The 13203-nt window shown below is 41.1% G+C and overlaps 1 protein-coding gene across 2 annotated transcripts in view; it reads left to right on the top strand.

The window, feature by feature from the left end:
• The window catches only part of PRKCB (protein kinase C beta), a gene marked incomplete at both ends in the record, with an annotated part of 312013 nt that overhangs the window by 204044 nt on the left and 94766 nt on the right, over positions 1-13203 (top strand). For both annotated transcript variants that reach the window (XM_082856532.1, XM_082856531.1), the window contains one exon: positions 12038-12194. In XM_082856532.1, coding sequence (XP_082712658.1) covers positions 12038-12194 — 157 coding nt within the window. The remainder of the gene's footprint in view (positions 1-12037; positions 12195-13203) is intronic.

Here is a 13203-nt window from a genome sequence, read left to right as displayed (position 1 = left end):
GAAAGAGGGGAAGCACGTATGCTCTGCTCTGTATGCTGGTAGGTGGGTGGGGGATGGGGGATAATGACACGGAGGAAGTATTTTTTTTTTTTTTTTTAGAAAAGAATGTTTAAAAAACTTCATTTCTTCCTTTTTACTGGTTCACATGAAAGTTTTCTCTCTTTTTTAACATCTTTATTGGAGTATAATTGCTTTACAATGGGGTGTTAGTTTCTGCTTTATAACAAAGTAAATCAGCTATACATATACATATATCCCCATATCCCCTCCTTCTTGCATCTCCCTCCCACCCTCCCTGTCCCACCCCTCTAGGTGGACACAAAGCACCGAGCTGATCTCCCTGTGCTATGTGGCTGCTTCCCACAAGCTAGCTAGCTATTTTACATTTGGTAGTGTATATATGTCCATGCCACTCTCTCACTTCGTCCCAGCTTACCCTTCCCCCTCCCCACGTCAAGTCCATTCTCGACATCTGTGTCTTTATTCCTGTCCTACCCCTAGGTTCTTCAGAACCACTTTTTTTTTTTTTTTTTAGATTCCATATATGTGTGTTAGCATACGGTATTTATTTTTCTCTTTCTGACTTATTTCATGAGAGTGAGTATTCTTGGACATGCTTTGGGTTGATGTACTTATGGGATATCCAGTACCAGATATATGGTAGACAGTTGTGTGTTCTGTTATAAAGCTCAGTAAAGAGCTTTTAGGTAGAAATTAAAATCATGAGAGTAGGGCCCCTGGAAAAATGTGGAAATTAAAAAGCAAACTTCTACTTATTCTGTGGTTCAAAGAGGAAATCTCAAGGAAAATTAGAAAATATTTTGAACCCATGAAAGAAATGAAAATGCAACACATCAGAATTTGTGGAGTCCAGATAAAGAAGTGCTTGGAATGAGATTTATATTGTGGAATTCTACCAGACATTTAAAAAGGAAATGACACGGATTCTTCTAGAAAACAGAAGAGTAGGGAACACTTCCTAACTTATTTTATGAGGATAGCATTACCCCGATACCAAAGTCAGACAAAAACAGTACAAGAAAACTACAGTTATCCCTTATGACCATAAATACAAAAATCTTCAACAAAATATTAGGAAATCAAACCCAGAAATATGTAAAAAGAATAATACACCCCAACCAAGTAAATTTTATCCTGGGAATGCAAGGCTGGTTCAATAATTAAAAAATCAATTAATGTATTCCACTATGTTCATAATCTAAAGAAAGAAGAAGCACTTGACAAGATTTAATATCCATTTATGATAAAAGTTCTCAGCAGAGTAGAAATGGAAGGAAGCTTTCTTGATGTTATAAAGGACATCTAGAGAAAAGTCTACAAGGTACTTAATAATGAAAGACAGCATGCTTTCCCCCTAAGCTATGAAACAAGACAAGGATGTCCACCCTCACCCACTCTATTCAGCATCATACTGGAAGATCTAGCTGGTGTAGTAAGAGAATAAAAATAAACAAAAGATTGGAAAAACAGGTTGAGAAATACAGATTGGAGGGGAAAAAACAAAACTGTCTCTGTACCTAGAAAATGATGGTCTATGTAGAAAATCCAAAAGAATCTACCAAAAAGCCTCCAAGAACTAATGAGTTAAATTGCAAGATATAAGGTGAACACATAAAAATCATTTGTATTTTTATATATCAACCGTTAACAATTAGAAACTAAAATTTTAAAAACACCATTTACAATAACTTCAAAACAAATGAAATATTTTGTTATAAATCTAACAAAACATGTCTAGGATCTGTATGCTGAAAATTATAAAACACTGCATGAAATCAAAGAATACCTAAATATATGAAAAGACATACCATGTTTGAAGACTCAGCATACAGTAAAGTTGTCAATTCTTCAGATTGATCTGCAGACGTAATGAATTTCCAATCAAAATCTCAGCAGGATTTTTTTTATTGATATAGACAAGGTGATTCTAAAATTTAATGGAAAGGCCAAAGAACTAGAAGGGCCAAAACAATTTTTAAGGTGAAGAATAAAGCTGGCAGAATCATAGTACTCAATCTTAAGACTTAACTATGTAAAGCTTCAGTAATCAGGCAGTGTGATTTTGGTAAAGGGATAGATAAATAAATGACTGGAACAGAATAGAGAGTCCAGATATATACCCACACAAATATGGCCCATTGATTTTTTTTTTTTCAGTATAAAAACAAAGAAATGGAAAGACTATCCAGTCTTTCAGCAAGTGATGTTGGAAAGATTGGGCATCCGTATGCAAACAAAATGAGCCTCACCTTCTACTTCATACCTTCTATAAGAATTAACTCAAAATGGATTATAGATCTGAATGTAAAATATAAAGGTAGAAACAGGAGAACATTTTTATGACCTGGAGTTAAACAAAGAATTCTCAAACATGGCACTAAAAACATGACTCATAAAAGAAAAAAATGATTATTTGGACCTTATTAAAATTTTTTAAAAAGTATGCTCTGCAAAAGACACTTATAGAATGAAAAGACAAGCTACAAACTGGAAGAAAATATTTGCAAATCACACATCTGACAAAGGACCTGAATCCAGAGTAAAGAACTCTCAGAGTCATAAGTATGAAAACAACCCCACGAAAAAGATGGTCCAAAGACTCAAACCAACACACCACCAAAGACGATATAAACATGGCAAATTCATTCGCAAAAAGATATTCAGTATCACTAGAAATTAGGGAAATACAAATTAAAGCCACAGTGAAATACCACTGTACACGTATTAGAATGGCTAAAATGATAACGATAATAAATACTGTGAATACAGTGCGCTGGCAGGATACAGAGTGAGAGGAACTTTCATTCATTGCTAGTGGGAAGGCAAAATGGTACAGTCACTCTGGAAAACCTTTTGACATATATATATGTATGTATGTATTGTATACATACACTTACCATATGACTTAATGATCTGACTCCTAGGAATTTACCCTAGAGAAATGAAAATTTTTGTTCATACAAAAACATGAATAGTTGCACAGCTCTATCATAATCAACAAAAACTAAAGACCACTTAAATGTCCTTGAACAGGTGAATGGATAAACTAACTGTGGTACGTCCATACAGTGGAATATTCCTCATCAATAGAAGGGAATTAACTGTTCATACGTACAACTTGGCTCACTCTCAAAGGAATTTTGCTGAGTTAGAGAAGCCAATCTCAGAAGGTTTCATACTGTATGAGTCCATGGATATACCATTCTTAAAAAGATAAAACTGTAGTAAATGAGAAATAGATCATCGATTGCTAGGGGCTGAGGGAGGGGGCAGTTGGTAACTGCGAAGCAGCAGCACAAGGGGTTTTTTCTGGAATGATAGAGTTGTTCTGTATCCTGGTAGTGTGGTGGTTACATGAATCTATACATGTGTCAAAATTCAGAAAACTATACACCAAAATAAAAAAGTCAGTATTACTGTATGCTGTATTTAATTTAAAAAATTAAATGCCATAGGCAGAAAATAAACAGATAAAAGATAAGGAGAGGAAAGGAGGGTGGGAGGGAGGGAGGAAGAGAGAGAGACACTGAGAGCAGGGGAGGACAGAAGGTAAGGCAATAGCCTGAGATGAAAGAGGAGCTGGCTCAGGGGAAGGTGTGAGCAAGGAGGAGCTCATGTTACGATAATAAAAAGTAATGTAAAAAATAAAGTAAATTAAAATGCATAGAAACAGTAAATAGAGGAATGCCAACTGCAGAAAATATTATCAGTAATATGGAAACAAGCTTAAGGAGTACTTCCAGGTGGCAGGGAAAAGGGACAAAGAAATGACTACAATCATGAAAAAAAAAAAAAGATGTAGAGGATAAACAGCATTGATCCACAGGTAAATGGAATCAGATGTTCCTGGAGAAAAGACCAGCTAAATGGAAAAACACCTATATTGAGAGTAGAGTTCCAGACAAACAAATAATAACCTGCATAAAAAGAATTTTTTAAGAATGAAACATAAAATCCAAGACCAAAAAATAGTCATGAGTCTCAAGTCACACAGGGTCAAAATACATAAAAGCAAAAACTGCTAGAAATGAAAGGAGAAATTTATAGAAATACCATCACAGGAGGGTTTTAAAACATACTTTGTCAGTCTTTGACAGATAAAACAGATAAAAAAACATGGATATAGGTAACTTAAATAATATAATTAAAGTGAGTGTCCAATACCTCTATCTTGAAGCCTGAACCCTTCCATAAGAGAAATACCTTTTTCCCTAGTATGCACAAAATTGGTGCTATGTTAGCTTGCAATGCAAACCTTATGAAATTCTTCACAAAATGCCCCAGAAATGGCTCAGCCCACATTTTCTGATGAAAACCTAATAGAACTAGAAATTCATGACACAAACATAATACAGAAGATCCTCCGATGAACAAGATGGAGCGGGAATCAGGTGGGAGCCTTAAAATATGAGGTCTTGAAATTGCTTCTGTCGAGAATGAGAGGGGGGTTGACTGGGCACACCCAGTAGGGTTGACAGGTGGTGTGGAGGGCCAAGGTGTGGTTGGAGACCCTGAGTGGGCCATGCATCACGCCCCCACTTTCTCCAGGGGCACTCTCTAAGCCATATATCACTGATGGTCTGAGGTATGCAGACAGGATGTTGTTGAAAAGACAAAATATTTAAGCCTGTGGCCAGAAGTGATTGGAGGGCTTTCCATATCGGTAGGGTTAGGAAAAAAGTAATAACTCAGGCGCACACTGATGGACTGGAGGAAAGGAAAGAGTTGAGGGATCTGAGGGTTTAATGAGGTTAAAAAAAAAATTGGTGTAAAGGGAGCAGGGGATTAAAAGGATAAAAGGTTATTGGGGAGTTCAGAGGAAGAGCCATTCCAGGTGAGACTCCAGGTGGCTGCATTGGGGTGGAGAGGAAGCCATAATAGAAGAAGAAGGAAGGGATCTATCACATTTGGCTTCAGATCATCTATCATTCTCTGACTACCTCCTCTAGGTTCATTTATATGAAAATCACATTGGAGAGATGCTCTTTTAACCTTGAAATGGATCTTAATAGTTATATAATTTGATCTAAATTCTCTCAAAGGAGAAAGGAAATCAACGTTTGTTGAACCTCTGCCATGTGCTTTACACTATACTTCAACACCGTTATCCTCTATAATTAGGGAAACCATATAATTTATTGTCCAAACTGGACTCTCTTGAGAGTAAAAGGACAACAGATAGAGACTGAGGCTGCTCTGGGTAAACTGGCATGGATGGCCATCCTATAATTATCGCACATCCCTTTGAGTTGTATGTGACTTTATCAGCGTTTCGAAGACAGGGGAACTCAGGCTCAGAGAAGTCTTTTTACTTAAGGGCACCCAGTTAGTGAGAGTAAAGGCAGAGGCAGGATTCAGACCTGAAGGTGTGTGTGACTCCAGAGTCGAACTATTGCTAACTTGGGTCCTGATTCACCTGCATTAGCTCCCCCATCATCATTTCACTTGCCTTGGCTTGACAGACTGTCTTCCAGACAGACACTGTGATGGTCCCAGCTGGAAGTCTGTCTCAACACAAATAAATGGATGTGTGATAACTGTACCATTGCCAGCAGTGACGGGAAGCCAGCTGTTCTAGGAGCCTTTGGCCACGATGTGCTTGGGATGCCTTAGATGCTGCATGTGGGCTGCCCAAAGACCCCAGGTTTGCTTACTTCGTAATCAGATTCCATCAGATGAGGCCAGGGATGGCCAGTTAAGATGACTGGAAGGGGATTCTGATGGATCCATGGCTCCCCAAAGCTGTAGCATCAGAGAACCCTGAGGTTAGAAGAAGTAATAAGTGAACAGGAATCAAAAGGATGCGGATCTAGGAGTAGAGGGCTGAAGAAGCTTGCAACTTAAGAAGGTGTAGCAGGGCAGTGTGGAGGGATTTGGGGTTGACCAAAGGTCCAGTGAACTGTCATCCATCTGGAGGTCACTGGAATGGAAGGAGGGGGATGCAGAGCAGGAGAGCTAGAATAGGTGGATGGTTCTGAAATTTTTCACCTGTTTAGCCTCTTTCCTCCAACCCTGCTTTGATTCTGGGATATGTGCTGGGGGCATCCAGCTGATCTGGGTCTGTGCATTGTTCACCAAGGGCTCAGGGATTCAAACCATGATCTTTGCAGACCTAGTTGCTCTAAAAAGTCTCTGGGGAACAGGGTGCGGGTCTCTGAAGGCCAGACAATGGATTCTTGGAGGCTGTAGATGCACCACAACCGAATTGTTTTTTAAACTAAGTTTTAATAACACAGTTAATACAAGAATGCATTCTCTTTGTAATAAATTCAGAATATGACAGTTAAGGCTGACGTCTCTTTTGCCCACAGCCCCCAAACCAGATTCCTTTGCCTCTTCCACAGATGTAACCGTTACTTCAAGCCAATTTTGGGTTTATCCTTCCAGACTCTTTTCTATATATTTACATTCATATATGACCTTGTAGAAAATTTATTTTATTATACTTGTCTCTTGAAGATTTGGAGGGCCTTGTTTATTAAAACTTTTTATTTTGACATAATCTCAAAGTTACAGAAAAGTTGCAAGAACAGTACAAGGAATATCTGTATGCTCTTTACCTGATTTGATTTACCACTTGTTCATATCTTGCTACATTTGGTTTATCATTCTCTCTGTTAAATATTTTTATATGTGTGTGTATATATATATATATATATATATATATATTTTTTTTTTTTTTTTTTTTTTTTTTTTTTGCGGTACGCGGGCCTCTCACTGCTGTGGCCTCTCCCGTTGCGGAGCACAGGCTCCGGACGCGCAGGCTCAGCGGCCATGTCTCATGAGCCCAGCCGCTCCGCGGCACGTGGGATCTTCCCGGACCGGGGCACGAACCCATGTCCCCTGCATCGGCAGGCGGACTCTCAACCACTGCGCCACCAGGGAAGCCCTGTGTTTGTATATTTTTTCCCAGCCATCTGAGAATAGTTGGAGTCATGGTTCTCATTTGCCCCTAAATACTTCAGTGTGTATTTCCCAAGAACAAGGACATTCTCTTGCATACGTATAGTTATCCAACTCAGGAAATGTAACACATTGACCCAATGCTATTATCTAATTCACAGTCCCGATCCAGAGTTCATCAATGGAACCACTGATGTCCTCAGACCTTTTTCTTAAATAAAGAAGCATTATACTGTAATCGTCTATCTTCATCTTGCTGTTTTCTTCAACGTGTTAGTGCATGTAGATAGCCCAGTGTTATTGACATGTACCTCGTATTTCACAGTGTGAATATGCTGTCGATTATTTACCCTTTCCCCTGTGGATGGGCACTCAGATTATTTCCTACTTTTTGTCATTGCCAACATCCTCAAACATAACTTAATGTTGGTGTGTGTTGCTTTGAATAACTGTTCTGAGGACATGTAGTGAGGACAAATGAGGACTCGTGATGTTGAAGAAAGGACCTTCAAAAGGAGTTAATAAAGAGAAGCTCCTGGTTCACACACTGTAAGATAATGGCTATAAAGCAACACAGTTATTCAGACTTTCCAATAGTTGGTTCAAAAAAAAAGACTAGGAAAGTTCTTGGTGAAGAACGATTCTTAGGAAAATAGTTACCAGTAGTGCTGTCTTTTATGGATTCAGCACCGTGTTAGGTAACTTGCACCAGGATGCAGAGGCCTCATTTGCTCTGAAGGCCCTTTGATGGAAACAGCCAGATCTTACCCCCCAGCCAGCTTCACTTCCAAGGCAAGCAATGTTCTCTTGATTGGGACACTTTTCTCCTGTGCACTTAGCAGACTTCCACCAGGGGGGAAGGTTGCTATTTCTGCTTTGTGTGAAGCATTTTGTACCATCTGGGCTGGCTGAATTTCAACAAAGATAGTAAAGAAACATTTATCAAGAAAAATCAAAGTCAGTCTCGCCAAGTGTGGTCTAGAGAGATTTGCTTTCTCGATACATATGCAGCTCTCTTGCTGCTGGGAAACATGACTGTACTTTGAAAAGCTTCAGGAGGGACAGGCGTTTGGATCTTAGCCTGCAGCTACTGTCAACTGCTCATGATACAGTGGCTCTAGGAGCCAGAGCTCTTGGAGATATGAACAGTCCCAGAATCAATTCTGTTCCGTACCTTTCCACAGAAATTTTTGGCCCCTTTGGTAGAGGAGAGACCCGAAAGGACAGAAGTAGAAGAAAGGGTTCTATAAGGGTTGGGGGAAAGATGGAGTCATGCCTCAGTTAGGAATGTTTGGTTCAGGGGAAGTAGATGCCCAGGGAGAGGTCATTCTTAAACCATTAGTTATGAGATTGGCTCAAGAATACAACATACACTTGTCCTGCAAAGAGCACTCTGAAAGAGCTGTGAGTTTGCAAACTTAAATAGAGGAATGTCCTGGTGATTGACCTGTGGTGTCAGTTCATAAGACAGGGGAGGGAGCGTGGTCTTTGAAGAAAGACGCTGTTTCCACTTGCATATGTGTTGCCAATCAACCAGACAGACAAGTTTCTTGCACTTCAGAGCATCTCAAACCATGTTTTTATGCAGCTCCCTAGAGTGATAGATGTGTCATTCCAAGATCCCAGCCTAGAAACTGGCACCTGCTTCCTTGGAAGGCTCAATAAATGAAAGTAACAGTTGGAGATTGTATTCCATGGGGGAAATGCATGGGGATATTAAGAAATTATATCCTCTGGGAAAGTTTTACCTAATGTGTGCTCTGTGGGCTAGCGCATCAGCATAACCTGGGAACTTGATAGAGAAACAAATGAGCAGGTGTCACTCCAGACTCACTGAATCAGAATCTATCTGTGGGAATACGTGTCTCGCGAGTCCTCCAGGTGACCCTTATCCACGCTGACGGTTGAGGAGCATTCCTCTAGAAGGGTTCAAATGGAAAAGTCGGATGCATTATTCTCAAGAAGGAAAACCACAAGTGGTTCTGTTTAATATCAGTCTGTTTGGAAATGATTAAGTCTTCATAATAAAAATAGACAAATGTGGCACAAGGGGCACTGCATATGAATTTTAAGAACAGTGAAATAACAATAATATAGCTAGCATTTATTGACTGTTCCCTAGGTGCCAGGTTCTGTGCTAAACATGTATATTCCTTGTCTGACTGTACTCTTAAAATAACCCAATGAGGCATGTATTATCTCCATTTCACTGATCAAGAATTTGAGGTTTAAAAATGTGAAACACCTACTAGGCAAGATGCAGACCCTGGCACCTTATAGCCCTGTATCCACTACACTATATGACCTGGCTACTGTCTCATTAGAAATCAACTATACTTTGAATAAATTTGGTTTCATATATCCCTTGGGGACAGGATCAACATCTTATGTTGGCCCCCCTGTCACCAGTACCTAGCAGAATGCCTAACACATTAGGGACCTGCTTATTTATTTATTTAAATAAGATGTTGGGGGTAGGAGTTTATTAATTAATTAATTAATTTTTGCCATGTTGCGTCTTCGATTCTGTGCGAGGGCTTTCTCTAGTTGTGGCAAGCGGGGGCCACTCTTCATCGCGGTGCGCGTGCCTCTCACTATCGCGGCCTCTCCTGTTGCGGAGCACAGGCTCCAGACGCGCAGGCTCAGTAGTTATGGCTCACGGGCCCAGCCACTCTGCGGCATGTGGGATCCTCCCAGACCAGGGCTCGAACCTGTGTGCCCTGCATTAGCAGGCAGATTCTCAACCGCTGCGCCACCAGGGAAGCCCCGGGGACCTGCTTATTGAGCTTAACCAAATCAAAGAGGAAAAATTCTTGCTTTTGGTGCAAAAATGAGATACAACTTGCAAGCTGAGGTGGAACATGAATTCAACCCGTGGATAAATGGAAGAAAGGGCCATGTACTAGAGTGCAGAACAGTGTCAATGCAGAATAAGTTACAACTTGCGTCCCGGGGTCCCTTGTCACTCCTCAGACAGTCCACCCAGCCCTTTCCTCATTTCATTTATTCAGTCTCAACCCTTTACTAGCTATATGATCTTAGACAAGTGAGCCTCCCCTGACTCCCATCCCTAGCAGTGGTTAGCTGCTTGCATGTAGGAAAATAAAGGGAAAATATTTGAATTTAACTAAGGCTGTGTTTGTCAGATAAAATGGAAAGAAAGAGGAGTAAGGGAGTTGACAGTACTTTCAGGGAGTGATTATAATGCACCCAAAACTCTAAACTGGGGGTGAATGGAGTAAAGGCAAGAGGGAATGGGGAGAAAGAGAAAACATACTGTGCTCGGTAGACTGATTGGTGATGAAAGGCCTGTAGCAGTGGGGTACTAGAGTTAATGAGCTGGAAAATGGGAAGTGGCATAAGATCGTGGGGTACATGAAACTGAGTTTAAGAAAGTAGTGTAGGGCTTCCCTGGTGGCGCAGTGGTTGAGAGTCCGCCTGCCGATGCAGGGGACACGGGTTCGTGCCCCGGTCCGGGAAGATCCCACATGCCGCGGAGCGGCTGGGCCCGTGAGCCATGGCCGCTGAGCCTGCGCGTCCGGAGCCTGTGCTCCGCAACGGGAGAGGCCGCAACAGTGAGAGGCCCACGTAGCACAAAAAAAAGAGAAAGTAGTGTAATTGCTGGATGATAAGCAGCAGGTAGGAGGTGATGGGGGTGGAAGCAAAGGTTGCAGGGAATGGGGGATGCTTTACCCCTACATTTCTGTTTCTGTTATCTTATTACACGTATGCAATACTTAGAAAAGATGTTGAATGATGGCTGTGGTAATGGGTATCTTTGTCTTATTCCTGACTTTAATGGGACTGCATTTATCATTAACTTTGGTGTCTATTATTTCAGATATCCTTTATCCTGTGAAGAAAATTTCCCGTTACTTCTAGCTAATTGCAGTGATCCTATGGTTTTCTCCTTTGACCTGTAAATATGATGAATATTTTAATAATAGATTTCTAAGGTTGAACCGTCTTTGCATTCCTGGTAGGAGTCATTATCTACTAGCCTTCTCGCAGACAGTCTGATTAGCAGATTGAGTCTGCTAATACATTCCTTCCCTTGGCTGCCTGCATTACCGTTTGAACTGACTCCTAATTAACTTCTTCCCATTTCTCCAGGTTGATGTCTTATTCTACCTTATCCTCCCTATTCCCAGTTGCATCTGCACTGCTGACCTCTGCTTCCTTTCCCCTCTCTAAGCCTCCTTTACCCAGGGTGGTGTTGGTTGAAGGTGGAGCCTAATGGTAATGCTGCTCTTTTTCTCTCTGTGGGCTGTCTGGGTACTGGTTATGGGCGCTACATGGAAAATAGTTGCACTTTGGTTTACAGGGCAACTCTTTGCCTTTTAGCTTTTTCTTTTTGAATTCAGGTAAAATGCACATAACATAAAATTAACCACTTTAGAGTGTACAATTCAGTGGCATTTAGTACATGAGCAGTGTTGTGCAACCATCATTTCTATCTAGTTCCGAGGAATTTTGTCACCTGTAAAGGAAACCCCATAACCATTAGGTAGTAACTCCCCATTCCACCTCCCACCAGCTCCTGGCAGCCACTAGTCTGCTGTGTCTTTGGATTTACCTGTTCTGGATGTTTTCTATAAATGGATTCATAGAATATGTGACCTTTTGTGTCAGAGTATACACATGTCCATAGCAGCACTATTCCCAATAGCCAAAAGGTGGGAATGGCCCAAATATTGATCCACTGTTGAATGGATAAACAAAATTTGATATATCCATTCAAGCGGGTATTATTCAGTCATAAATGAAGTACAATGTGTTTGAACCTTGAAAGCATTATGCTAGATGGAAGAAACCAATCTTTCTTGTAGACTTTTTGGAAAATAAGATTAGAGAACTTACAGTTAATCTAGGGGGCAGAGTGGGGAGAGCAGTATGAAAGTCAGAAATCAATTTTAAACCAATATAGAGCAGAGTCTACATCTTTTCAGTTTATCTCACTTTGTACGCTTCTTAGCTGTTGATGTTAATAAATGAAAATTCCCGTTAAGTAAGTGTGATGCCAATGATCTTTTCACAGGTTCTACAACCATCAGTAGCTGGTGCTTAAATATTCTGGGGCTATTAATGCTAAAACTGCTTTTTCTGTTTTTAGTAAGAGATGCTAAAAACCTTGTACCTATGGACCCTAATGGCTTGTCAGATCCTTACGTGAAACTGAAACTGATTCCTGATCCCAAGAGTGAGAGCAAGCAGAAGACCAAAACCATCAAGTGCTCCCTCAACCCGGAGTGGAATGAGACATTTAGATTGTAAGTTAAAATCATTGCAGCCCAGCCTGGGTGGTGCAGGTTGGGTTGTGTGGGCCACCTGAGGTTGGGGAGGTCCTCTCCCAGCTTCTCTTTCCTTCGCTCCTTCCCTGCCTCCCTCCTTCCTTCCTTCCTTTCCTTCCTCCCTCCATCTGCATTTTTGCATTGCAAGCCAAGTAAAAATTGGAATTTTTTTTTATACACTGCTGAGAATGTCTCTGGTGTGGGAGAGTGGGTGGGATGGAAAATAGTGTGATGTGTTGCTAGGTGAAGGCAAATTGTGGGAGAAGCTCTGGGTCTTGGCAAACATGGGACATAACCCATAGGGTGTGGGGATGACCTCTCTAGGGCTGGGTGCGTGGATAATGCTGGGCCTGTAGCTTGCCGGGAGCTCTCTGCCAGCTGCCATGGAGGATTTTACGTGGCTAGTGCTCCAATGATGTGGGTTCACTTCTTGATGCATCTGGGCCAACAAATATGACATATATCAGCCGATATTTATTGAGCATGTACTATGTATAACGAGCACTGTATTAAGTGATCTAGCTTCGTTGGTCATTTCATCCGCATTTTACCAATGGGGCTTAAAGAGATTAAAACACAGGCCAATGTCCCACAACAAATGGAGCAGGATTCAGCGACAGACAGTCTGACTTCAAGAGCCATGGGCCAAAAGCATGATTCCTTGTGGTGCCTCGTTCCTTCTTTCCCCTCTCAGGGCAAAACTGGGGGCCTATCTCAGCCTCAGTCAAGGACATGCCCTAGAATAATTTCCCCTAGACTGACACCATCAAGACTCTTTCCTTCATACATTTCCTCAGCCTCATCCTCAACCCGCATGTGTGCAAACACTCACACAGTTATATGATTGACATCCATAGTTCTTACAGTGACTGTGTCAGTAGGATTTCCTGAACATCATGGATCCTATTAGGACATAAGGCAGCAGAAGTAGTTAGAACTGTCCCTGTCAGAGCTGGCCTTGGCCCTCCACCTGTTTAAACCGCTGTAA

Source organism: Leucopleurus acutus, assembly GCF_964270905.1.
Source record: "Leucopleurus acutus genome assembly, chromosome: 16".
NCBI classification, from domain to species: Eukaryota; Metazoa; Chordata; class Mammalia; order Artiodactyla; family Delphinidae; genus Leucopleurus; species Leucopleurus acutus.
The sequence above is the reverse complement of the archived record's forward strand: the minus strand, read 5'-3'. Positions and strand labels throughout refer to the sequence as shown.